Consider the following 27,563-nt stretch of genomic DNA (forward strand, 5'->3'; position numbering starts at 1 on the left):
CCCCCCACCCACTCTCTTAGTAAAATGGAAAAAATATCCGGCATAGTACAGAAAGAATGATTGGTCAAGACTCTCCATACTACAGTAGGTCTTCTCAACACAATGGAGGTTCATTTATAGGGTCAATGCAGATGTTTTTATATCAATATCAAATCCTTTCTGGGTAACAATTAAGTACCTTACTGTAATAGTTTTCAATTAAAATAGTCAAAAAGAATATACAAGATTTCTCAAACAAGAATTTAGCTAAGACTGTCTGGGAGTGGTCTGAGTAGGGAGAGGAAAAATAGCTGTTATTGGCAGAGAAGTTTGGAACTCTCGTTGTGATTGATCTATTAAGTCATTTACCACCTGGTGATGTCACCAGCCAAGCCGAAACTCCACCCATGCAAAACCTGCTTGTTAGGTCGTGTGTAGATTGTATTTTCAACCAGCAAATATCAGGAAATAACACTGATCAAATGTATTCACACTTTTACAGTGTTAGTTTCATCAGCTGTATAATATGATACAAAATATAGGAAAACTGAATTGTGACTGAACTGGTCCTTTAATAAACATAAATATCTTTGAAAAATAGAGCCTTAAATGTCCATGCTTCACTACTGTATAACGTACTACTAAAGATGCTGCATGCATTGTAAAGAGTGCAAGGTCTGACCATTGACCCCATAGTAGAAGCCTACATGCCTATATCATTAATGATAATAGTTTTCACATTATCCATCTCACACGCACATGAAATGCTGCACCATCAGGCTAATGCATGTGCTATTTCAGGTAGACAGGTTCTATTTCAGGTAGACAGGTTCTATGTTGTTACAGCATCTCCGGCCTCTCTGGCGTTCAACATCCTGTCAAAGCTAAACTAAGTGCAAATGGTTCTCTGAGCACAGTACTTCAGCCCATTACAACATTTCAGTAACCTGCGACTGTGATGTGGGTGGGAAAAAATGAATAAATGTTTGTGCCTTTTAGGATAATATCAAAAACATGATTAAAGAGATTACTCTGGCATAACCTGTGCATAGCTACATTTCAAACTGTCAGTCTCAGCCTAACACAATATTTTGAAATGAGATAATCAACCAAGATCAATAGTACAGCCAGTTCAACTCTGTATACTGTAGTAACCAATCATATCTCATGGGTGCTCCCATGACAGACCAATCGGGGCCAGATGAGGTTAAGAGGAGGGACTGAGAAGAGAGAATAGGTAACCACCCTTTCCCTTACCTAAACGGACACCCAGCCAACCCTGTCATTCAACAGCCAGGCCACAATGCGTGTAGTGTCGACACTCTCCACACTGGGTTGGTTGAGTCACTCGTGAACTGGTGAGTCTCTCCATCGCACTGAACACTTTTGCTTCATTTCACTTTCTGTCCCTGCATGGTCTCCCAAGCCAATTTAAAAGAAAATCTCTCTCTCTCTTTCTCTAACTCTTTCTCTTCACTATCTCCTCTCTGTTGATCCTGTCATCTAGCTGGTGTCTCTGTGGTTTTTAGCTTTAAAATGTTCCTCACATGCAACTCCAGCCTTTACATGTGAATAGAGGAGAGGCCCTCTGGTTTTTCATGTGTTGTCAGAGGATGTTGAAGGTATGTCAGTGCACACTAGGTTTTCCCCTTAGCTTTATGGGCTATTGAGGACATGTAGATTTGCTTGTGGTATTATTGAGGCCTGCATACTGTAGGCATAATGTCTGTCTGTAGCCCGCTACTGTATGTGTGATATTCAGTAATCATATCGCCATCAGTACCTGATTTCTGATGGTACTCTCCTGTATGCGTATAACCAGGGAAGATCTACTCATTCAACTTTGTGGATTGATTAGTTTGTATGGATGATTGCATTGATGGTGGATCAAGCTGTTGTTAAAGGTTCTGCATGTAACATTTCTACCTGCAATAGTCCTAGATGTCAATAATAATAATAATGCATTTTACTTCTATAAACCCATGTCAGTATCAGTAAAGGAACATAGTCGTGACTCAAATTATTGGCACCCTGATAAAGATGAGCAAAAACGACTGTCTAAAATAAATACAAGCTATGCTGCAAAGATTTTAAAATGATAGTATTTTTACTAATACAATTGCTCAGAAAAATGTATTTTGTTTAACAACTAATATTTTCTTTCTCAAAAAGATAGGGGTCATAATTATTGGCACCCCTGTTTTCAATAGTGTTTTTCTCAAATGTTAGAAGAGATTGGAGAACACATTGGGAGGGATCTTAGACTACTCCTCCATACGGAATCTTTCCAGATCATTGATATCCTTTGTCTGTGCTTATGGCCCTCTTCAATTCAAACCACAAGTCCGGAGACAGAGATGGTGATTGCAATATGTTGATTTTGTGGTCAATTAACCATTTCTATGTGGAATGTTATGTGTGCTTGGAGTTACTGTGCTATGGCCAGATGACATGAAAGTAGACATGTCTGGCCACGCAAGAAGGATGTGATTAACAGAAAAGAACCGCATACCTACTGTAAAATATGGAGGTGGATCTTTGATGTTATGGGTCTATTTTGCTTCCACTGGTCCTGGGGCTCTTGTTAAAGTCAATGGCATCATGAAATTTACCTAGTACCAGGACATTTTAGACAAAATCCAGGTTGCATCTGACAGGAGGTTAAAACTTGGCCAGAAGTGGATCTTCCAGCAAGACAATAACTCCAATCGCACATCAAATTCCACAAAGAAATGGTTAATTGACCACAACATCAGAATTTTTCAATGGCTCTCTCAGTCTCTGGACTTGAACCCCATTGAAAACCTGTGGTTTGAATTGAAGAGGGCACTCACTCCATTAGCACAGATGAAGGATATCAATGATCTGGAAAGATTCTGTATGTGGGAGTTGTCTCAGAAAAAGGCTCAGTGCCGTCATCCTCACAAAGGGAAGGTGCTGGATTACTGAAAACCGAGGTGCCAATAATTGCGACCCCTATCTTTTTAAGAAGAAAAAAAGTATTGTTAAACAAAATCTCTTTCTGTGAGCAAAATTGTATTAGTAGAAAATAATATAATTTCCCCTTTTTTTCAGCATACAATATAGCTTAGTATTTGTATTATGTATTTTATACAGTATTTTCTGTCGTGACTTGATGTCCTACTGGTGGAAATAATATAATATAATTTTTTTAAATGCACTTATACAATTCTCTAATATACAGTAAATAGTCAAATTAATGTCAGTAAAGACGTTCTATAAATGTTTACCCTATAAAGTATTACTGTACCAATAAAAATAGGGATGAAGTGATGCTGGAATACATTGTACGATAACTGCTAATCTGTAGTTTCACTTACGCATGAACTTCATTGTCATTTTCGAGAAGGGTGTTCAATTTAATTTAATTCAATTAACATAAAGCAGTTGCTTCTCAACAATAAGAAATTCAAAAATGTGATTGTGGGATCCCTCATGTTGCATACAGAAAGTTTAGCAGCAAGATTTAAATCCGAATATGATGATTTCTATGATCTGTTGTGTCCCCACCACCAATAACCAGCGTTATTGAGCCTTGAATGATTGGCCTTTGTATGTTTGTGTCTTGGCAAGGATAATGTATTGCACATTTGTGGACAATGTGAATCCATCATCTGGTGCATAAATACGATATAGGGGGGTGGTATATGGTCAATATACCACAGCTAAGGGCTGTTCTTAGGCACGACGCAACACAGAGCCGTGGTATATGGCAGCCCCCCGCACCTTTCTGATTCAGAGGTTGGGTTAAATGTGAAAGTCACATTTCAGTTGAATGCATTCAGTTGTACAACTGACTAGGTCTCCCCCTTTCCCTTAATATCACCACCTTCCGGAGACACCTGAAACCCCACCTCTTCAAGGAATACCTAGGATAGGATAAGTAATCCTTCTCACCACCCCCCCCCTTAATGATTTAGATGCACTATTGTAAAGTGGCTGTTCCACTGGATGTCAGAAGGTGAATTCACCAATTTGTAAGTCGCTCTGGATAAGAGCGTCTGCTAAATGACTTAAATGTAAATGTAAATTGGCCACAACCCCCTGAGGTGCCTTATTGCTGTTATAAACTGGTTACCAACGTAATTACAACAGTCAAAATAAACGTTTTGTCATACCTGTGGTATACGGTCTCATATACCAATGGCTTTCAGCCAATCAGCATTCAGGGCTCGAACTACCCAGTTTATAATATGATATAATCTATAATTATACAGAGGCCATTACAGAGGCCAAACAGAGGCATAATATAACAGTTGTCCATGGCCATCAGTATACTCTCGTTGTTCGTTTTAGTTTTTGTATTTTCACTCTGGGGTCTGTAGACCCATTCAGCAAACAAATCACATTCTGTGTGTTTAGTAAGCAAATAAAGGAATGTATTACTTAAAATATTGAGTTCATACTTTTGGGAGTGGAACTGACACTTTGTTTGACCATGTGTGTGTTGGAAAGAGATTAAGCATCAATTACAGTAACGATGATATTAAAGTGCTGTCATTTCAGTACCGGTATGTCTACTTTCGATCTTATCGACTGTCGCCGTCGGCGGATAGAAATGGAGTCACTGTACTGAGCAGAGGTTACTGTGCCAAAGTGCTCCATGGGACAGTTCTCTCAGAGACAGGTCAGCTGGAGGGGCAGAACAGAGGATACACAACTACACATCACACACATAACTGACCACTTGGAGTTTTTAATGAAGGGGGTTTTAATGAGTTCAAAAATAAAGTAAGTTTTAACCTGTTTTGCAGTGGTTTAAGTAAAAATACTTTAAAGTACTACTTGAGTAGATTTTTTCAGCATCTGTACTTTACTATTTATATTTATTACTTTTACTTTTACTCCACTATATTCCTTAAGAAAATATGTACGTTTTACTCCCATACATTTTCTCTGACACAGAAAAGTACTCATTATATTTCAAATGCTCAGGTAGGACGGCTATATGGTCCAATTCACGCATCTATTAATATAACACGTTGTCATCCCTACTGCCTCTGATCTGGCTGACTAAATGCAACTACTGCGTTTGTAAATTATGTCTGTGTGTTGGAGAGTGCCGCTGGCTGTCCATAAATAAGAAAACCAAGAAATTCTTGCCACCTGGTTTGCTTTATATAAGGAATTTGATGTAAAGCATTTTGTTGTACTTTTTACGTATAACAATTTAGTACTTTTTCCACCATTGTAATGAAGTACATTTAAAACCAGATACTTTTAAAATATAAATACATTTAAAACCAGATAAGACTTTTACTCAAGTAGTATTTTACTGGATGACTTTCACTTTAGCCATATTCTATTAAGGTATCTTTACTTTTACCAAAGTATGACAATTGAGTACTTTTTCCACCACTGCTGTTTAGTAGGATTGTGCACAATATAGCACAGAACTGTGGTTGACCCCCTGTAAATTGACGTGACCCGTTTCTTTTCGACACAATCCTGTCATGTCAAGACTCACTACTGCATGTTCCAATAGCACAGCTTGATTTATACCACATACAGCACACTGTTACAACTGTAGATGCCTATCTAAACCAAATTACAGTACACTATAGGTTGTTGTTGATCAAACAAGCTTGTCGTCTGTCTGTGAAGCCTGTGTGTACTGGCATTAGTCATAGTGTCATATTCTGAGGAGGTTTGTGGCTTCTGAGCGTATACCTGAGAGATTCATTTCAAAGCTAACATGAAACATAACATTTCCACACGTCAACCAGACATACAGCCTCCGCCACTTATTTTTAATACAGAGGTCAGACATAAGATGTTCTAAAAACATCTGTGAAATATGCTGTACTTCATCAACCACAGAATTGACATAGACGTTTTAAGCCACATATTGCCACACAAGGACTTCAGGGGAAATGGACTTAAAGATAATATCATGAATGGATATAATTTATTACGACATGTTCTTGAGATTAATTTCACTTCATGCTGCAGACTGTGAAATGCCACTCAATATTTATTGATATGTAACACGATCGACATATCAATTGCTCCTGTAATGTTGAACTTTTTAAGTCATTCTTGCATTGTGTCAGTCCCTTTCGGCTATGAATTTACAAAACCCTAGTAACCAACAGAACGTTATCAACCGAACCTACGTCAGCAGGTGATATGATCTGCCCTCTGAGTTTCCAACCCCCTCTTCTCTCACCCCTGATAGCTTGAAAACATCCTAAACGTCTGGCATTGATGGAAAAACACTAAGAACCAGGCGTGGGATATAATCTATTTATCACAACCGCAATCTCTGCAATTTACCTATTTATACAAATACATTTTCCAACTTGCAATCTGCCATTTTTATTTCTCAGAAACATTACAAAAAATGATCACATTTAGATAATTTCACTGTCTCCTTTTTCCTATAGGTTGAATGGCATTGTCTCAAACAGTTTCCAAACCATCTCCTATCCACCTGCCCATCTTCTCTTCCCATCACTCCTCCCTTCCTCCTCCATACCTCTAAGATGATCCGAGTTCACAACACCCAGTACTCCCTCTTCCTGCGCCAGGCAGATGTCTTTCGTCGCTCGGGGACGCTGTGTGATGCTGTTATCTCAGTGGAGAGCCAGGTGTTCAGGGCCCATCGGCTGGTGCTGGCCTGCGCTAGCAAAACCCTGGAGCATCAGCTCACCCTGCAAGCTGCATACTCAGACCAGCACGATCGCCTCGACCAACCTCACCACTGTAGTCTGGAGCTCCTCTCTCCACACACCTTCCAGCAGGTCCTAGACTTTGCCTACACCGAGACACTGGAGGTCCCTGTGGATGATCTGCCCCAGCTTCTGAGGGCCGCCAAGCTCCTGGAGATGCATTCCCTGGAGGAGCAGTGTCGCAGCCAGCTGAAGAGAAATCGGGGGTGCCTGAAGAGAGAGAGAAGAGAGTTGAGAGAAATGAAAGAAGTGAGAGGAATGAAAGAAACTGGAGAAATGACAGAAACAAGAGTTCAGATAACAGAAGAGAGAGATGAGAAAGAATCCCTGAAAGGAAGTCCCATTCCAGGAGAGGGGGATCCCCAGACAATTCCCTCCATTGATCTGGAGCCCCAGAGCAGCCCGTACACTGAGGACCCCACTCTTCCTGACACTAGGGATAACTCCTCTGGTTCATCACCACCACAGAGAAAAAGGCCAAAGCCACTCACACCCACACTAGTGACCACCACACCGCCTCCATCCAGAGACAGTGTCATCGCCACCACTGCTGCCACCATCCAACCCCCTCCCCCTCCTCCCCCAGCGTCGAGGGTCATGTGGCACCAAGTCAACACCCTGAGGAGGATGGCCTTGAACTATAACGACATCCTAGCAGCCAGTTCCTCTTCCCTTCACCCCTTACAGCACCTGGTGACATACCCCTTCCACCTCTCCTCTCCCCACATGTACCCCCTGCTAACGTCCTCATGCCCGCCCCAGGTCCACAGCGCCGTCCTGGGCTACCCGGGCATCCTGCATCCATACCACCACCCCCTACTCTCTGGGTCTCGGGAGCTGGGGGACATCCTGAAGCAAGGTCTGCTGGGAAAAAGAGACCCGATGGATAAAGTGTTGATAGGAGGAGCACTAGGGGAAGGGCAAAGGTAAGACCTCTCTGGACGGGTTTTATACTACAGACATTTTGGTCTTCATTCTTCTCCTTCTTTCCCTGTTCTCACTTCTACAATATAGTTCAGAATCCCCCTAATTTGCTTACATTAAGTAGCACATATCGACACAGCTATCTGACTCATTGTCGTTTGGGTGGATCTGAGTGAAAGTTCTTTCCTACAAGCAGAGTTTCCGCTGTCTCCAGTTAACCCTGTCTGTCATATTCACATGATGTATATTATGGATGTAGATGGTCATTCATATTAGCTGTGTCCAAACCACAGAACAGCTGCTGAAGTCCTGTTATGTGGTCTGTCCCTTGATGGTGGCATTACACTGTCTCGTTTCTGGTTTTACAGTGAAGCTACTTCCTCTTTTCTAATGCAGAGACATGATGTACAGTATGGTGTAATTGAAAGGCTCTACAAAGCAGATTTCTGCATAGTATCTAAAGGGGAGCCCCCTTAATTACTCTCCTCCCTTGCAAATATCAACCATGAAAGACATTCAGATCCACTACGGATCAGTTACAACCTGTTCTTAAACAATGTCTGCCTATTTTTTATTTATTTAACTTTTATTTAATCAGGGGAGTCCATTGAGCCCTGAGGACAACAAATTTAACACGAACATTCCAATAAAACAATATATATATAAAGAAATGCAGTTTACAATTTGGTATAAGGTCCCCGTAATACACATTGCACACACACACACACACACACACACACACACACACACACACAACATGATACATACTGCACTCCCTCAGATACCACCTTGATGCCCAGGTCAGAAATAACATGTGGCTCAGATCAGAGTACTACAAAGTACTACAGAATGAGTGTAAGTAGTCTTAGAACTGTGTTTATGTGATCCTGTTTCAGTGTTGAAACTATCGATCGTCAACATCTTTCTGACTTCCTCCTCCCTCCTGTTGTTGATCTCTGAGGTTTATCTGATATCTGTGTCCATTTAATTTAGGTGGCGTAGGAAACCATCTCGCAGACTTTGTAGCAGATTTGTCACATTTGTTTATTTGGGGGATTTTAGGGCCACAAAGAGCGTTACCACTCCTCCTTTAATCTCTGAAAAATCATTCACCAATGGTTTTTCAGTCGAGCTAACAACGTGCGTCAGATGCTGTGGAAAGTCCCTCTTCTATGTGACACTAAACATACAGTATATTTGTAACGCCTGGCCTCTTCCTCAGAACTCCAGCCTACGACAGTTGAGTACTTACATTTGACATCAATAGACAGGTACATATAGCCTGCGGTTGGAGAGGCCGGGGAGAAGGACAGGATGTCTAAAGGTGGTGTGCAAATCAATCAGCTTTGGCATGACACTCATTGCAACACATCAACTGGGTTATCTAATAGTGGTTCGGTGACCACCATGCTCCCGTGTTTGCCTTACAACAGTTACGTTGACTCTTGTCCTTGAAATAAGGTTTTATTTTGAACCTGTCTTCTATGGGGCCAGATACTCCCAGGGGCATCCAGGAAGAACCCAGGACTGTCAGCACTGCAACAAGGTCCTCCTGGGCAGCTCATGGCTGCAGGCCTCAACCACCAACCCCTCAGGTATTGTAATGTCACAACATTCACTCAGTGCTTTTTCACCAGACCTCTAACTGGGGTACATTGCAAAAAGCATCATCTCTTTATGTGAATATTGTATTGAGAGCTGTACAGAACTAAGACGTGACTGTATTCTTAATATTCTAATGGATACATGGCAGTGACATTTCTAACAGTGTGACCCTTAACCTCTATCGTCATAGGGACAGAGCATATAGGAAACATGAGAGAGAGAGAAGAGTGCCTGAGGGAGAACGAGAAAAAGAGAGTAAGAGAGTGAGAGAGAAAGAGTGGGGGAGAGAGAAAGAGTATGAGAGAGAGTGAGAGCAAGAGCGTGTGAGAGAGAGAGAGATACAGAAAGACAGACAGACAGACAGAATGAGTGAGTGAGTTGTGGCTTTGTGCTGGCGGTGCAGCAGTGCGGTAAGCTGGCAGAACAAACAGTACGTTCTGCAATGTTCTGGTGGTTTTGATACAGTGCCAAAGGGAAAAAAAGCTTACATCTTTTTTTCACTCTATGTAGGGTGGTCAAATCAGCCTCACATCTTTACAGTCTGTGTTTGTGTGATGGGGTTAGCACTGTCACTCGCTCGTTACAGTACGACTGAGAGACAGTATTCACGTGACTCAAGATTGTCTCCACCAAATTGAATGGACAGCCAAGAGTAACACATTTAGTTGAGTAATGAGTGTTTCACTGACTTCAACTGGTCACTTTTATCAGACTTGATCATTTTAGTCCCTATAAGTGAGATACTTATCAAGCTTAGACGTCAGAGGTTTGTGCGTTCTAAGTGAGAGGCCAAGGAAGATTTGGACAGGAAGCTAATTGAGAACAGGCTGAATTGTAGTGAGAGAGGAGTGAACACTTTATTGTGGTCTTGGTCCTTGCTCTCCCCCACCTCTCTTGCTCCCTCTCTCATCACCCCCCCCCCTCCATCCATCTGCATGCAATGTGGCTGAGCTCACATCACCCTTTAGTGCTATTAGTAGGTCATCACTCTGGCCTGACACTATTGTTTAATCGGGTAATGGTCACCAATGATTGTGCTGATAAATATTGACGTGTGAGAAAACAATTAACCCATACGGTCAATTATACCGGCTGCAATGGGGAGCACAGGGGGAACGTCAGGGGAAGAAACACATTACAGAATAGAAATGGAGCTAAGCTAGGTTTATTAATACTGATGTTCATTGGACGGTTCTGTCTGTATACACAATGTACATTCATGTAAACTATAACTAATTATAAGTTACTCATCACAAGATACTAAATGAAAAAAGGCATTTATATGACATGGAATGATTACAATTCGACCCCCACCCCAACTTGTTGCTCTCTCCTCCCCAGGCTCAGGTGAGACTTCTCTGGGGTGTAAGTACTGTGATCGTAGCTTCAGGGTGGAAAGGTCACTGCCGTCCCACCGGCGAGATCAGGGAGGAGAGAAGCCCTACCAGTGTAAACGCTGCTCCAAGAGGTTCAGCCTCAAACACCAACTGGATACACACCATCGGGTACACACAGGTATTATATCCCCCTGTGTTTGTGTGTGTGTGTGGGGGGGTGGGGGGGGGGGGGGAGGGGTGTAGGTGTAGGCGTGGGTGTGTGTTTCAATGTGTCAGTCATTGTGTATGTGCTTGCCTGCTCACTCTCAATGTCAACCCCAGGAGAGAAGCCGTTTGAGTGCCGTCTGTGTGGCCAGCGGTCAAGGGACTACTCAGCCATGATCAAGCACCTGCGGACCCACGGCGGGGCCACACCCTACCAGTGTACTGTCTGCCTGGAGTTCTGTAGCAGCCTGGCTGCCATGCAGAAGCACCTGAAGAACCACCCGCTGCAGGACTTTCCCCCAGACTGGAACATCAGCAGCACCTACCTGTACACATGCCATACCTGAGCGAGCTTGAAGGCAAATGTAATGTCAACAGAGAATCATTTTATTGCCAAACAACTACATCTCAGGGAAACTAACTCATAGCATGTAATGTACATACATGGTAACAAGACACCAGTTACCGTAGCATTTATCCATGTACTCCAAAAGTGCATGGAGTACGTCAATGCATATTTCCACCACTAGAGGGACACTGGGTCTCAGAAAAGAATGTAAAACGTCTTGCATCAACAGCATTATCATTATCAAGCACAGTATTATTACCATTCTATCATGGCTGCAGCTGTCAGTGACTTCCAAGAGACAAGGAAAGGAAACATCAAGACTATTTAGAGGCAGCAAAAAATGTGTCCTTGTTTCATATGAATGTTTCCATCCATGTTTGGCCGTTATCTCTCTCAGGACGACTTGGAGCAATTGTTTTGTACTCAAGTTCTTGATTTTCATTTAGCCATGTGTTTAGATCTTGTTCGATTCATATTTACAGTGCCTATAGAGTCTGCACCTCCTGGAATTTTGCATTACAAAGTGGGATAGAAAAATATTTTATACATTTTTAAAAATCATTAATCTACCCAAAATACTCCCTAATGTCAAAGTGAAAAGAAAATTCTACACATTTTTACAAATTAATAACAATTAAATAACTAAAACATAGTAGCTGCAGAAGTAATAGCCTAAATGAAGTAAAATGTGTCTTAACAAATCACATAAGTTATACGGACTCCCTCTGTGTGAAATAATAGGGCTTGACATGGTTTTTGAACGACTACCCCTTGCTCTGTCCTCCATACATACAACATATGTAAGGTCCCTCAGCCAAGTATTGAATTTGAAGCACAGATTAAACTACAAAGACGAGGGAGATTTTTGAAAGCCTCAAAGATGACCAGTGATTGGAAGATGGGTAACAATAACAAATCAGACATTGATTATATCTTTAAGCATGGTCAAATGAATAATTATGCTGTGGATTATGTATTAAACCACCCAGAAACATCAAAGATGCAGTCGTCCTTCTGAGCTGCAGGACATTAAGGAAACTGCTTAGGGATGTTATTATGAGGCCATTGGGGATTTTAAAATAATACAGAGTTCAATGGCTCTGATGGGAGAAGACGGAGGATGGATCAACAATATTGTAGTGACTCCACAATAATGACCTAAATGACAGAGTGAAAAGAAGAATATAAATATACAGAATAAAAATAATCCAAAACACGCATAAAGGCACTAAAGTAATACTGCAACAACAACAAAAACATGGCAAAGGAATACACTTTTTGGCCTAAATGCAAAGCCGTATGTACTTATCTAATCAAGGTATATTAGTGTCTTCCACTTTAATATTACAGAGTATTTTGTGGAGGCCGTTGACCAAAAAATACAATTAAATCCATTTTCATCCCACTTTGTAACACAATATAATGTGAATAAATCCAAGGGGTGTGTAGCCGTTCTATAGGCACTGTCTATTTGCTTTAGCCCGTTGCTATTTTAATGATAGTATTGATGTAATAAATGTACTCATTTGGCAGATGGCTTGTTTTTCTATTGAATGTAGATCCTCACACAGTCACACCCAACAACAACAAAAAACAGTAGCCTGTCAAACCTTTATGACCATTGATTTGTTTTGGCATACATTACACAGCAGCTGGCATGCAGAGTGGATTTGTAATTATTATCTCTTCAGAGAATAAATGTTTTAAATAAATATTTATTTATTTTTGACAAGTTGTCTGTGTCAGTGTTCTACCATTTTACTTATAGTACTTTTTAGATAAAACTATAATCTCATTATTAAACAATATCTAACATCTTATTCATCTGGTCCAAACTATCCTCATAATTTATCTGAACTATCTACCTGAAAAGATATCTGAAAAGCAGTATTCACTAATGCAGCACTTTAAACAATCAACGCGGTCAGTCTTAAATAAACGAATGTTCTACATTTAAAATTACAGTTGCTTATTATTTTAAATTAAAATATCTTAGGCGAATATAATCAGTTAATGTGGAGGCCTGAGAGCATCTGATATCACAGAGTAGTGATCTGATCCTGGCTCCCATCACACTCTTTCACTTCACCCGTTCCTCTTGGATGTTGTCTATAGTGAAGCCCCCACCGTGCGACGGCCGCTTCTCCTTCTCCTCCCTTTGCCCTCTTCTCCGTCTCTCTTTCTCTCTCTGCCCCGTCAACACAGTTCTCCGAGTCGTCGCTGGCCTTGGAGGGTGCGAAGAGCGTACACTCCACCAGGACGTTAAGCTGCTTGGTCTCGCGGGCGCTGCAGTGGGGTGGAGTGGAACCGACGCAGGTCCACCCGGAAGGAGCCCTTCTCTAGGGTCATGCATGGCTCACATCGAGGCCCCCACTCTATCAATTCAATTTAAGGGCTTTATTGGCATGGGAGACATATGTTAACATTTGCATAGAGAGTGAAGTATATAAACAAAAGTATATGTCTCTATGCAGGAGATATTTGCTTAGCACATCATACCTGGTAGAGGAATAGTCAGTCAATCCAGTCACTGCATCTGGAAATGCAGAATAAATAATACACAATACACATCATAATATGACAAATGTATTATGTTTATAAATTAAATATTGTCTACTCGAGAAATTTTTTAATTACTGACGTAGCCTACAAATGGCAATGGAAAAGCTGAATCTCTTTTCGACTGTTAAACTGTGCTTCGGAATGGATCGCATAGAGCAAAATACTTCAACTAGCTTATCTATTTACTACTGTGAAGTGGATACAAGTAAATAAGAGATGAAGCCTATCCTTACTTGTTGTAGGCTTATAAGGTTTTCAGCCAGAACATTTGCAGAACATTTGAGGAATTTATTCTGCAACATCATGGAAATCAAATAATAGGCAATAGATGCCCATTTCTAATTATTTTAGAATGGAAAGATAAAATACATAGAATTTCGCTGTTCTCACGAACGGCAGATAATTTCATCTTGTTATTAAAGCGTATTTAGCTTCATGTTCTTTTTAGGAATAAGAGCGTCATTATATTTTCTCCATTTCCCAAGGTTCGGCTATTGCATTTGGCTTCTTGCAATGCAATACTTCAACCGCTAGAAACTGTGCTTACACATGGTCTAAAGTTTGCGGGAAGATAAGCACATTCTCACATCAAGTTGAGTTTTTATAAATGGCAACTTTTGCGTGAAAACTGTCGCATGGCATATTTTGGGGCATATTTTGTGCATATGCAATGTTTATAAATGAGGCCCCTGGTCACTTCAACAGTGTTAAAGGACAGTCCTCCAACAGTGCTCACTCAACACATCAGCCACAATTAAAAGGGAAAGACACCCATATCTCTGTTGCCTGCAGTTATGCCAAATGTCTCCATTTTTTTTATTGGTTGTATTTCGGGCATTTCCTGATCCAGAGACTCCCTTTGGAAGGCTTCTACCTAAAAATAAAACCTGCCTGAATCATTTATACATCTTGGTGTGTGTTTAGTCACTGCCACTTGCATAGTCAGGGACATCACATGAAGTACTTTCCTACAACCATGTTCCTAGCCACTCCCTAGTCTAACTGGCAGCAACACACCAATCAAGAACCATATACAACCATGTTCCTAGCCACTCCCTAGTCTAACTGGCAGCAACACACCAATCAAGAACCATATACAACCATGTTCCTAGCCACTCCCTAGTCTAACTGGCAGCAACACACCAATCAAGAACCATATACAACCATGTTCCTAGCCACTCCCTAGTCTAACTGGCAGCAACACACCAATCAAGAACCATATACAACCATGTTCCTAGCCACTCCCTAGTCTAACTGGCAGCAACACACAAATCAAGAACCATATACAACCATGTTTCTAGCCACTCCCTAGTCTAACTGGCAGCAACACACACCAATCAAGAACCATATAAAACCATGTGCAACAGAACCACAGATATACAGTCTGGAGCTGTCCTGTGAACAGTGTTTACAGCAGTAGAAGGATTTAGTAGACAGATAAAGACAGTAGGGTGGGGGAGAGATTTTGGCTCTTAACCTGTCCACTCAAACAGGGCCTGTTGCTCTAAGCCCCTTCATCCTCTGTCTCAGCAGAATTGTAATGGTGTCCCAACCGAGCACCACAATGACTGGGACAATAATAATATAAAGTATTTTTTTTTATCCAATGAGCAACTTACTGTTAACACACATATGAGGTGAATGCAGGATTTGAACCCACAGCCATGCTATAGTGTCCGCACCTACAGTATGTGTCCATGCCTGGACTTATCTTCTCTAAACCAGTGCAATTAAAAACACATGGAAAAATAATGGAGTCCACCTGGAAAGCATCTTGTCTTTATTTGGTGACACGAAATACCTCACTGGGGGGGGATTAATGAGGTTGTTCTTTCAAAGATTATTTAACTCCTTCAGCACAAGGAAACACAAACAACATTTGGGAATACTCTACAAAATTGGAACAAAAAAAATGTCATGTAATCTGTTAAGAAATACATATTATATATGAATTTGCCTAGTAAAATGTTGGTACTCCGAACACAAGGTAAAAGGTAGCCCGGTCAGCCTACACTCCATCCCTACAGTCTAGGCATCGACCATTGGTCAATGCGTATGTCTGTCTGTCGAAGAAAAAAAATACTTGCTTATAATAATATCCTTTAGTCTGGTTACACACATTTTGCTTTTAAACAGTGGCTGTCTGTGACGTTTATACAATTATTATTTTTTATGAACATGGCCTTATTATAGCATATTGGATAACTGTCATTCATATTCCAGTCACCCAGTTCAATGTAACAGCGATAGTGCATGATACTCAAATTGATTCCATACCCATAATGAGGTTGATACAACCTAGCCTATGAATGAAAGTTTACAACATACAGTAGGTGCACAGGTCAAGAGAAATCTGAGTATTCGAGGTGACAGACATTAACACATTCAATACCGCTTTGCACACTATTGTGATCTAGGGTGTAATCATTAGTTCAACAGTGGCAAACGAGAGTTTATTGGACAAATTCAGGTATGTTTATACCAATTTCGTTCTGTTTGCTTCCGTGTAAGATTTTTTTTTCAACAGAATTAGTGGAATTTATACACCCCTGATCACACACAAATACAGTTCACTTTCATAGCAGCCACATACAAACAGCATGATCTCTTTGTTGTATAATTCCTTCTTGCATCTACGTGCTCTCCTCCTCTCACCTTTTCCCTTCGCTTATGGACTTCAGTCTACAACACCATCAGCTTTCTCTGACATTACATTTAAGTCATTTAGCAGACGCTCTTATAATGAAAAAAACTTTCCAAGCCAAACCTTCATAACATAACTGTTAAATTCTTAGGGATAGCCCCCTTTTTTAATTTTTCACCTAAAATGACATACCCAAATCTAACTGCCTGTAGCTCAGGCCCTAAAGCAAGGAAATGCATATTCTTGGTACCATTTGAAAGGAAACAATTTGACGTTTGTGGAAATGTGAATTGAATGTAGGAGAATTTAACACAATAGATCTGGTAGAAGAAAAAAAACAACCGTTTACCACCATATTTGAAATTCAACAGAAAGGTCCCAAATCTAGCCATCTCTATGGTTGTAAATCCAATGGTGTCCTAGAGAGGGCAGCAGTGTATGTGCAAAGACTCAGACTGATAACTTGAAGTATGAGCAAGCTACATGACATTTAGTGTGAAGTCACCCAGCAACATTTGGGCAAATCATGAAGGACACATTTCATTGACATTTTTCTGCAAGAATATCATCAAATCTGTATACTTGCACTTTGATTGAGCTTTTCCAGTATTAGTAGCCATATTGTAAATTCAACATTTGTAAAACACCCAGGTTTCATAACTCTCCATATTCTTGCAATTTTTGTCCAAAGGAAAAGGCTTGCTGTCGCACAAGGTTAGCAGAAAAATTGTGCGACAGACATAGGGTTATCGCATACTCCTGTAAAGCCCAGCTCATTGGCTATCTACAGTTGAAGTCGGAAGTTTACATACACTTAGGTTGGACACATTAAAACTTGTTTTTCAACCACTTCACAAATTTCTTGTTAACTAACTATAGCTTTGGCAAGTCGGTTAGGACATGTACTTTGTGCATGACACAATTCATTTTTACAACAATTGTCTACAGACAGATTACTTCACTTTTAACTCACTGTATCACAATTCCAGTGTGTCAGAAGTTTACATACACTAAGTTTAAAACAGCTTTAAACAGCTTGGAAAATTCCAGAAAATTATGTCATGGCTTTAGAAGCTTCTGATCAGCTAATTTACATAATTTGAGTCAATTGTGTACCTGTGGATGTATTTCAAGGCCTACCTACAAACTCAGTGCCTCTTTGCTTGAAATCAAGGGAAAAATCAAAAGAAATCAGCCAAGACCTCAGAAATAAAAAATTGTAGACTTCTACAAGTCTGGTTCATCCTTGGGAGCAATTTCCAAATGCCTGAAGGTACCACGTTCATCTGTACAAACAATAATACACAAGTATAAACACCATGGGACCACGCAGCTGTCATACCGCTCAGGAAGGAGATGCATTCTGTCTCCTAGAGATGAACGTACTTTGGTGCAAAAAGTGCAAATCAATTCCAGAACAACAGCAAAGGACCTTGTGAAGATGCTGGAGGAAACAGGTAAAAACGAGTCCTATATCGACATAACTAGAAAGGCCGCTCAGCAAGGAAAAAGTCACTCTAAAACCGCCATAAAAAAATTCAGACTACGGTTTGCAACTGCACATGGGGACAAAGATGGTACTTTTTGGAGAAATGTCCTCTGGTCTGATTAAACAAAAATAGAACTGTTTGGCCATAATGACCATTGTTATGTTTGGAGGGAAAAGGGGTGGCTGGCAAGCCGAAGAACACTATCCCAACCTTGAAGCACGGGGGTGGCAGCATCATGTTGTGGGGGTGGTATGCTGCAGGAGGGACTGGTGCACTTCACAAAATAGATGGCATCATGAGGGGGGGAAATTATGTGGATATATTGAAGCAACATCTCAATACGTCAGTCAGGAAGTTAAAGCTTGGTCGCAAATGGGTCTTCCAAGTGGACAATGACCACAAGCATACTTCCAAAGTTGTGGGAAAATGGCTTAAGGACAACAAAGTCAAGTTATTGGAGTGGCCATCACAAAGCCCTGACCTCAATCCTATGGAACATGTGTGGGCAGAACTGAAAAAGCGTGTGCAAGCAAGGAGGCCTACCAACCTGACTCAGTTACACCAGCTCTGTCAGGAGGAATGGGCCAAAATCCACCCAACTTATTGTGGGAAACTTGTGATAGGCTACCCAAATCGTTTGACCTAAGTTTAAATTGTTTAAGGCAATGCTACCAAACACTAATTGAGTGTATGTAAACTTCTGACCCACTGGGAATGTGATGAAAGAAACAAAAGCTGAAATAAATAATTCTCTCTCCTATTATTCTGACATTTCCCATTCTTAAAATAAAAGTGGTGATCCTAACTGACCTAAGAAAGGGAATTTTTACTCAGATTAAAATGTCAGGAATTGTGAAAAGCTGAGTTTAAATGTATTTGGCTAAGGTGTATGTAAACTTCCAACTAGCTTTGTTTGACCCCGATTGGTGCTTATTTGACAAAGTTACAGTCAATCAAGTGTAGACTGCCCGTGTCATTGGCGCGCCATTAAGGCGTCGCTCTCTGACCAATTTTGGTGTCTTATAGGATATACTACACCCCTAATGATATAGTGAAGTATGGTTCCGTTCTAGGATCTCTAAGGAATAAATACGAACATAATTTGACTGGTTGAAACAACGTTTAGGGTTAGATTTTCCCAGATTCCTTTCTTTGCAAGTTTTATTTTATTTTTTATTTTACCTTTAAGGTAGGCTAGTTGAGAACAAGTTCTCAATTACAACTGCAACCTGGCCAAGATAAAACAAAGCAGTGTGACAGACAACAACAGAGTTACACACGGAGTAAACAATTTACGAGCCAATAACACAAACAAGTCAATGAAGCAGTAGAAAAAAAGAAAGTCTATATACAGTGTGTGCAAAAGGCATGAGGAGGTAGGCAATAAATAGGCCATAGGAGCGAATAATTACAATTTAGCAGATTAACACTGGAGTGAAATTAGCAGATGATGATGTGCAAGTAGAGATACTGGTGTGCAAAAGAGCAGAAAAGTAAATAAAATAAAAACAATATGGGGATGAGGTAGGTACATTGGGTGGGCTATTTACAGATGGACTATGTAGAGTTGCAGCGATCGGTTCGCTGCTCAGATAGCTGATGTTTAAAGTTGGTGAGGGAAATAAAAGTCTCCAACTTCAGCGGTTTTTGCAATTCGTTCCAGTCACTGGCAGCAGAGAACTGGAAGGAAAGGTGGCCAAATGAGGTGTTGGCTTTGGGGATGATCAGTGAGATATACCTGCTGGAACGTGAGCTACGGGTGGGTGTTGTTATCGTGACCAGTGAACTGAGATAAGGCGGAGCTTTACCTAGCATAGACTTATAGATGACCTGGAGCCAGTGAGTCTGGTGATGAATATGTAGCGAGGGCCAGACGACTAGAACATACAGGTCGCAGTGGTGGGTGGTATAAGGTGATTTGGTAACAAAACGGATGGCACTTTGATAGACTGCGTCCAGTTTGCTGAGTAGAGTATTGGAGACTATTTTGTAGATGGTAAGTTTGGCGGCGTTAGTGAAGGAGGCTTTGTTGCGAAATAGAAAGCCGATTCTAGATTTGATTTTGGATTGGAGATGTTTAATATGAGTCTGGAAGGAGAGTTTACAGTCTAACCAGACACCTAGGTATTTGTAGTTGTCCACATATTCTAGGTCGGAACCGTCCAGAGTGGCGATGCTAGTCGGGCTGGCAGGTGCGGGCAGCGAACGGTTGAAAAGCATGCATTTGGTTTTACTAGCATTTAAGAGCAGTTGGAGGCCACGGAAGGAGTGTTGTATGACATTGAAGCTCATTTGGAGGTTAGTTAGCAATATGTCCAAGGGAGGGCCAGAAGTATACAGAATGGTGTCGTCTGCGTTGAGGTGGATCAGGGAATCGCCCGCAGCAAGAGCGACATCATTGATATTTACAGAGAAAAGAGTTGATCCAAGAATCCCTGTGGTACCCCCATAGAGACTGCCAGAGGTCCGGACAACATGCCCTCCGATTTGACACACTGAACTCTGTCTGCAAAGTAGTTGGTGAACCAGGTAAGGCAGTCATTAGAAAAACCAAGGCTACTGAGTCTGCCGATAAGAATACGGTGATTGACAGAGTCGAAAGCCTTGGCCAGGTTGATGAAGACAGCTGCACAGTAATGTCTTTTATTGATGGAGGTTATGATATCGTTTAGGACCTTGAGCGTGGTTGAGGTGCGCCGTGACCGGCTCGAAAACCGGATTGCACAGTGGAGAAGGTACGATGGGATTCGAAATGGTCAGTGATCTGTTTATTTACTTGGCTTTCTAAGACTTTAGATAGGCAGGGCAGAATGGATATAGGTCTGTAACAGTTTGGGTCTAGGGTGTCACCCCCTTTGAAGAGGGGGATGACCGCGGCAGCTTTCCAATCTTTAGGGATCTCGGACGATACGAAAGAGAGGTTGAACAGGCTAGTAATAGGGGTTGCAACAATGGCGGTGGATAGTTAAAAAAAAAAGATTGTTTAGCCCAGCTGATTTGTACGGGTCCAGGTTTTGCAACTCCTTCAGAACATCTGTTATCTGGATTTGGGTGAAGAAGAAGCTGGGGAGGCGCTGAACGAATGGAAATACAAAATCGATCATGCATGCTATATGGACCTTTTCAGGATATGAAAAATGATTTTATCTAAGAAAACTACACTTTATGGTATCTCTGGGACCCTTGGGATGATAAATCAGAGCAAGATTTCACAATCTAAGTACACATTTCACTTTCAGAGGTGAATTTATCAAACGTATCGCGGTGAAAAAAAGTGTTTTGTTGTCTCCTCCTCCTATTGTAAATTGGACAGTGTAGATATATTAACAAGATGTTATGCTTTCAGCCGGTATAAGACAAACGACATTTGTTGTTTCTCTAAAATCTGCGATCGTGACACACGGCGCTGCATGATTTACAACTGTCCCGTTGACGGGATGCCTATCCCTAAGAAATTTTAACCTCTACACACAGCCTACATCGTTCTCACCATATTAACATCATAGTCAACATAGCTACTAGAACTAACACGCTACAAACATGCAGTACAGTGTACAGTAAGCAGCTACATCGGCGGGCCCCGGTGGCAATAAATTAATAATACCAAAACCTTACTTCAACTTGGAAGAGTTCCAGTGTTTGATAGCCATATCCAGATAGCTAACCTAACATCCCTCTCTGTTTGAGCCAGGTGTTTGAGTAGGCTAAACTAGCTAGCTGCATTTGCTAGTTTAGTGAAGGTGAAAGTTTAAAAAAAATACAAAATATAGCTCTCTCGCGTCTCCTTAATTTAGGAATAAATTAATTTGTTCAAAACTGTTATACTATTGTTTTTCTCTATTTGAGTCAACTACCCACAACATTTGATGCACTGCAGTGCTCGCTGGCTATAGCTTATGCTGTCAGTACTAGATTCATTCTCTGATCCTTTGATTGGGTGGACAACATGTCAGTTCATGCTGCAAGAGCTCTGCTATGTTGGATGAGGTCCTCCGGAAGTTAGACTGGATTTACACAGGCAGCCCAATTCTGATCTTTTTTTTAAATTAATTGGCTCAGCTGTTTTGCCCATAATTGAGCAAAAGATTAGATTTGGGCTGCTTGAGTATGTATCTCATATCTAATAAATAAGCAGAGGCCTAATGTAGTTGAGCTCTATCTACTGCCACGTAGCCACCTTCCACAATCCAACCCTCCTACCCTTTTCCAGGGCTGGCAGCAGAACGAATCAGTTGGACAGGCCTTTGATTTCCATACAGAGACACGTTTTTTCAGTAGACCTCCTGCAAAGAAAATCTAAAAACCTATTTTTGCTTTTTCTTTATGGGGTATTGTGTGTTGATTGATGGGGGGGGGGGGGATTCAACCCATTTTAGAATAAGGCTGTAATGGAACAAAATGTGGAAAAAGTCAAGGGGTCTGAATACTTTCCGTGAGTTAAGACAATAAGAAATACGCCATTGCCAAATGGGCACTTTCCTACATATGAATGCATTCTGGAGAGAGAAGCACCATATCTTCGCCACACAACCCTCTCCTTCTTCTTGTTGCAACATTTTAAATTACACTCAAGGCACATTATGTTCAGACGTTTTAGGCACTTTTCACCCATCAACTAGCCTTTACAATTTGCAAGGTGCTGAAACCAGAGATCTGTATATAATGATGAGATGTTCATGTCTCCGCCCTTAAAATGGGAGTCTTTGTTCCAAAGGCGGGAAAGCAGGCGACAAGTTTAGGTCTGCATATTATTCCTATAGAAACTAACTGGGCTTATTCTGGACAGATTTTGGTGAGAGTGAGCACTCTCGCTTCTTCTGTGCTGAAACGATATCACCAAAGAAAGCACAAACACAAACAGACCCCACAGACCCCCAGGACAGCAACACAATTAGACACAACCAAATCATGAAAAAAAAAGATAATTACTTGACACATTGGAAAGCAAGCTAGAAGGCTATTTGGCCCTAAACAAAGAGTACACAGTGGCAGAATATCTGACCATTGTGACTGACCTGAACTTAAGGAAAGCTTTGACAATGTACAGAAAACAGGCTATGTGCACACAAAATGAGGTGGAAACTGAGCTGCACTTCCTAATCTCCTGCCAAATGTATGACCATTTTAGACACATATATTTCCCTCAGATTACAATGATCCACAAAGAATTAAAAAACAAACCCAATTTTGATAAACTCCCATTTCTATTGGGTGAAATAACACAGTGTGCCATCACAGCAACAAGATTTGTGACCTGTTGCCACAAGGGAAACCAGTGAAGAACAAGCACCATCTTAAATACAACCCATATTTATGTTGTTCTTCCCCCTTTTGTAATTTAACTATTTGCACATCGTTAGCACACTGTACATAGACACAATGTGACATTTGAAATGTCTTTATTCTTTTAGAACTTCTCTTGTTTATTATCTACTTCACTTGCTTTGTAAATGTTAACATGTTTCCAATGCCAATAAAGCCCTTAAAGCCTGAATAAAATGTAAAGCATCTGAGCGAGAGAAACACCGCCCATATAGGCCTATCTGATGCTGTCTGGACAGAAATAGGTTGACATGCCATACACTTTCGGTCCAGACAGAATCAGATACAAGGTCGAAACATACTGAGCAGTGTTGCCAACTTATCAACTCGGTCGCTATATTTAGCGAGTATTCAGAACCCTCTAGCAACACATTTTCAAAAAAGCGACTAGCGACAAATCTAGCGACTTTTTCTGGTGTTATTGGAGACTCTGATGTGAAAGCAGGTATCGTTCTTACACTTCTCAAAGAGCAGCGGGTGTTGCCGGGATGCTGCCGGGGTGCTCCTACCCCCATCCCAATCCCAAAGCACTGACAGGCGGCCCAGTCCTCGCGTAGTAGTCCCTCCTAGCTGCAGTCAGAGCAGGAGATGTTCACCCCTCCGCGTCCAGACTGCAAATGAATAGCACATGCGGGAAGCCGCCGCTGGCTGATCCCGCCCTGGCAAACATTCAGGGAGGGAATATAAAAAACAAAAATTTAAACATTTAAAATAAAATAAGTAACTCGGTCAGTGTCTCTTTTGCAGGTCCCAAGCCCAGATAAAGGATGGGGGTTGGAATTGTGACATAAAAAATAAATAAATAAAGTTCATTTATAGTTCAAAACATATTTAGGGTGTTTTTTACTCACTTTTTGTCTCTCCCCACGACATTTTTCCTCTCTTCTACAGCGTCCATCACAATTACATGGTCAATTATGCAAATTGTGCTATGACGTCATTTGGCGACTTTTAGGACAGCCAATAGCTACTTTCCTTACTGAGGAGTTGGCAACACTGAATTACTGAGACAGATGGTTGCTGTTTCGCTTCCACTAACAGAACCTTGTCTATTCCTGACGTCTTCTCTGAACGAAATGGACCACTATTCTCATCATTGCTCTGATGACTTGGATACATTTTGGGATGAGTTGAGTAATACATGTGTGCCATGTCGTCAACATAATCCGATCCGACCAGGTAAACTCGACATGCTGCAAAGATAACTTTTGATTTAAAATAAAGATTTCGATGTTGCTACGTTTTGATGTTTTTCTGTGCACAGCGGACACTTGTAGTCTACGAACAATGATACATTTTTGACCAGGGTACGAATTTAGTCCAAACTGTGGCAGGCATGATGATGGGGGAAGATCAGAAATACCGTATCGACCGTGTGTCGCCGCCCAGAGCTTCAATGATGGGAGCTTCGTGAAATGCCAACCCTGTTTTCGCTGCGCTCCAAATCATCAAAAGCTGTCCGAATGCAACGCAACGACAAACACGCAATGCTGCGTAGCGAGGTGAGCGCAAATTCTCTCTGGGATAGCTTCAAATCTTGATAGGAAAAGAAAGGATGGCCATTTGTTTTCAATCTGGTGCTGAAACTATGGGTGCTTGGTTGTTTGAGTAAAATGTTTAACTGTAGACCCTATGTCTAGGGACCAGACACGGTGTTGGAAAGGAGCCCTGAGTACCACGGTAGGTTGCACCGATGATGATGAAGCTGATGAAGAGCGTTTGTGTGCTAGACTTTGAAGACCACTCTAAAATGTATCATGGCTGTTATTAATCTGTGGACTAAATACATCAACAACAGTGCCCCAGGGAGGATATTTATTCACAAATGTTTTCAATTTTGGTCAATGTCTTCTCAATAGGGCAATGAGCAAATGTATTACATTAGAAATGACAAAGTTAATATGTTGACTTCACATACATTTCAGACTCAACATGTCCAACGGTCAACAACATTAAGGGTCCAAGTGTCAACATCAAATCCCACCACAGCCAAACACATTGATCCAATATTACGTGTTGATTCTGCAACTTCACATGTCAACCATCAGACTGCATGTAAGTTCCAACCCCCAAATATGAGCCATTTTAGAAGTAATTTAAAAGGTACTGAGTTTGATAATACCAGTCCTTCACCATTCAAAAAGATGACTTAAACTGTTTTGTTAGGATACTGCTGAACATGTCTAACTGCTCATTGTCACGCTCCTCTGTGTTCTTTCAGGGATAGTGCTTACTGTCGTCTTGGTTTTCTCTGTACTTGCATTTCTCTTATTCATCTATATTAAGACGAGAAGGAGAAGATCAAGACCTTTTTGCTTCAGAGGTGAGCAGGATGATGAACATTAGGGAGAATAAAAAATGAAAACTGTCAGGCTGCTTAAAACTGCTCTAGCTCTTCCATTTGCCGTACTCTGTGTAAAAAGCACTTTTTTCCTGTCCTGTTTGAATGGTTGTGGTTTGACACAGATAAGGAGAATACCCACCAACGGTCACGGAGCAGTAAGACAACAGCAGCTGTCAATGAAGAGGTTGCTCTGCTACAGTCAGAGACCAGGAGCCTAGAGGACATTTTGAGTGAGTTATCAAGTGCTATTACTAATAGAGCTGCTACCAGTCTGTTATTCATTGGTATTACCAGTACCTCTACATCACTACTCTTCCATAAGTTGCAAAAAGGCTGGAGGTTTCAGTGTGCCACTCAAATTTCAGCACAAATCTCCCATGATATGTGGGTGGTTCCACGAAATGGGTCCCTTTTTTGTGTTTTTTTAAATATTTTAAATTGTGCCCCATATTTAATTTTAAACATCTGTTATATTAAATTAAGTGCCCTTTAATGTAGACCACATGGAAGACTGAAAAGGATGTTCAATGTTTCTTTTGAAGCAATTACCTAAAGGAACAGTTTAACATCTAATAGTCAAATCATTGTGTAAAGCAGGTGAGCTGGTTCTACTGTCAATTTTATGGTGTTTTGTGGTGGAAAACTGAGTGGGTCGAGCAGAACACGTCAACCCTGTTACCCAACAATTTACATTGTGAAGCTTGCATTCAATTGTCCCTCCCAGTTACACACAAGCTTCCATTCACCCTGTCAAAAGGGGATTTATGGCTGATTTAAGACAAAATCGTCAATCATGTTACATTATTTGGCACTTAATATAGTCATTATTTTATTTAACTTTGATGGGAAAACGTGTTTTTGATTAAGTTGACAGTGTGCTTTTCATGACAATGTTATAATCAGATTTTTTTCAACCAAGTTACACTACCCAAAAGGGACTCATTTAGTGGAACGACCCATTAATACTTGATTTACGTATTTGGCTCTGGATTGACACAAGTCAGCATTCCAGACACGTCACTCACCCGTAGTGATATTTCCCCATGTCTTACCAGGTTCTGACCTCCAGTCTGCGCCACTGCAGACAGTTCTGGACAACCTGGATGTTCTAGAGGAGCTTGTGATCCTGCTGGACCCAGAGAGCCCTGGGGTGAAGAACACCAGCCACCTAGCATCTCGCTGCTCCTTCCCCGCCACCTGGATTACCTACACCTACTCCCTGAGGGAGAGCAAGAGCCCCCTGAGGGCCGTGCTGGAGGGGGTCACCACCAAACACCCAGACTGGACTGTAGGACACCTGGCCAGGTTGCTGAGAGAGATGGACCGGAACGACGCAGTGGTGGTGCTCACCAAGCTCAGCTTGCTTAAGGTGTTCTAGTCTGGATGTGTTCTGTGTTGGGCCCGGAAAAGATTTCTCCATCCAGATACAACTGCGAGTCTCTACCCCCTGCCAACTCACAGATATGTGACTCGTTTCAGGAAACTAGGCGTATGTCACGACTTCACAGGAGAGGCATTTTTTTTGTGGCAGAAATGCCTTCTGGAACATTATAACCGGAGGGCCAGTAGAAGGCATGCCTTCCTGGGGGACACCAAAGTCCCAAGGCAGTGATTGGGAACACTGCTCCTTTGCATTAAGGTTCAAAAAAGATATTTATCTTCGATAACATGGCACTTAAAGCAAGGATGGTAAACCCGGTGTCCAGGCCAAGTTCCCAACCGTGGCCAACTAATCATTATCATCTTATGTCAAATGTATTATCACCAACCAATGATATTGCTTTATTCATACATTGCATGTTATATAAATGGCATATCAGCATTTATTTGTTGTTTAATTCTCTTTTCGAATGACCAAGTCTGATTTTAGGCATATAACATGAAATAAAAAAAGTGCATAGAAAAATTAAACAGGTGTAGAAATATGTATACAATTATTTACAAACTCATGGTTTATTTGTACAAGGTAACAAAGACAAGTTCACACATTTTCTTGTTTTATGTCTGTTATACTTAATAACCCTACCATATAGAACATACAGCTTTCTGAACCATTTCTGGGAGAGATCGTCATGGTAACTTCAGGTTTCCAACTAGTGCTTTGCATGTTT

The 27,563-nt window shown here is 41.1% G+C and overlaps 2 protein-coding genes and 1 long non-coding RNA gene across 3 annotated transcripts; 2 read left to right on the forward strand and 1 right to left on the reverse strand.

The window, feature by feature from the left end:
- The first annotated feature begins 1,270 nt into the window (after positions 1-1,270).
- Positions 1,271-12,822, forward strand: LOC135520474 (zinc finger and BTB domain-containing protein 16-like). Its single transcript, XM_064946069.1, has 5 exons — positions 1,271-1,337; positions 6,387-7,597; positions 9,090-9,190; positions 10,542-10,715; positions 10,859-12,822. The coding sequence occupies exons 2-5, from the start codon at positions 6,486-6,488 to the stop codon at positions 11,086-11,088; spliced, it is 1,617 nt and encodes a 538-aa protein (XP_064802141.1). The 5' UTR covers positions 1,271-1,337; positions 6,387-6,485; the 3' UTR covers positions 11,089-12,822.
- Positions 11,859-24,120, reverse strand: LOC135520477 (uncharacterized). Its single transcript, XR_010452391.1, has 3 exons — positions 23,567-24,120; positions 13,590-13,626; positions 11,859-13,465 (listed from the first exon to the last, which is right to left on the reverse strand). It is a non-coding gene; the product is annotated as an uncharacterized LOC135520477 (long non-coding RNA).
- LOC135520475 (IGF-like family receptor 1) lies at positions 24,105-27,363 on the forward strand. Its single transcript, XM_064946070.1, has 7 exons — positions 24,105-24,287; positions 24,415-24,610; positions 24,749-24,788; positions 25,034-25,163; positions 25,330-25,431; positions 25,575-25,682; positions 26,508-27,363. The coding sequence occupies exons 1-7, from the start codon at positions 24,122-24,124 to the stop codon at positions 26,828-26,830; spliced, it is 1,065 nt and encodes a 354-aa protein (XP_064802142.1). The 5' UTR covers positions 24,105-24,121; the 3' UTR covers positions 26,831-27,363.
- Positions 27,364-27,563: the final 200 nt, after the last annotated feature.

This window comes from Oncorhynchus masou, chromosome 29 (assembly GCF_036934945.1).
Source record: "Oncorhynchus masou masou isolate Uvic2021 chromosome 29, UVic_Omas_1.1, whole genome shotgun sequence".
In the NCBI taxonomy this organism is placed as follows: domain Eukaryota; kingdom Metazoa; phylum Chordata; class Actinopteri; order Salmoniformes; family Salmonidae; genus Oncorhynchus; species Oncorhynchus masou.

Coding starts and splice junctions, on each gene's coding strand:
- LOC135520475 (XM_064946070.1), top strand. CDS start 24,122: ATGGTTGCTGTTTCGCTTCCACTAACAGAACCTTGTCTATTCCTGACG. Junction 24,288..24,414: donor ACATAATCCGATCCGACCAG/GTAAACTCGACA, acceptor ATTTTTGACCAG/GGTACGAATTTAGTCCAAAC. Junction 25,432..25,574: donor AAGACCTTTTTGCTTCAGAG/GTGAGCAGGATG, acceptor GGTTTGACACAG/ATAAGGAGAATACCCACCAA.
- LOC135520474 (XM_064946069.1), top strand. CDS start 6,486: ATGATCCGAGTTCACAACACCCAGTACTCCCTCTTCCTGCGCCAGGCA. Junction 9,191..10,541: donor CTCAACCACCAACCCCTCAG/GTATTGTAATGT, acceptor TCTCCTCCCCAG/GCTCAGGTGAGACTTCTCTG. Junction 10,716..10,858: donor ACACCATCGGGTACACACAG/GTATTATATCCC, acceptor TGTCAACCCCAG/GAGAGAAGCCGTTTGAGTGC.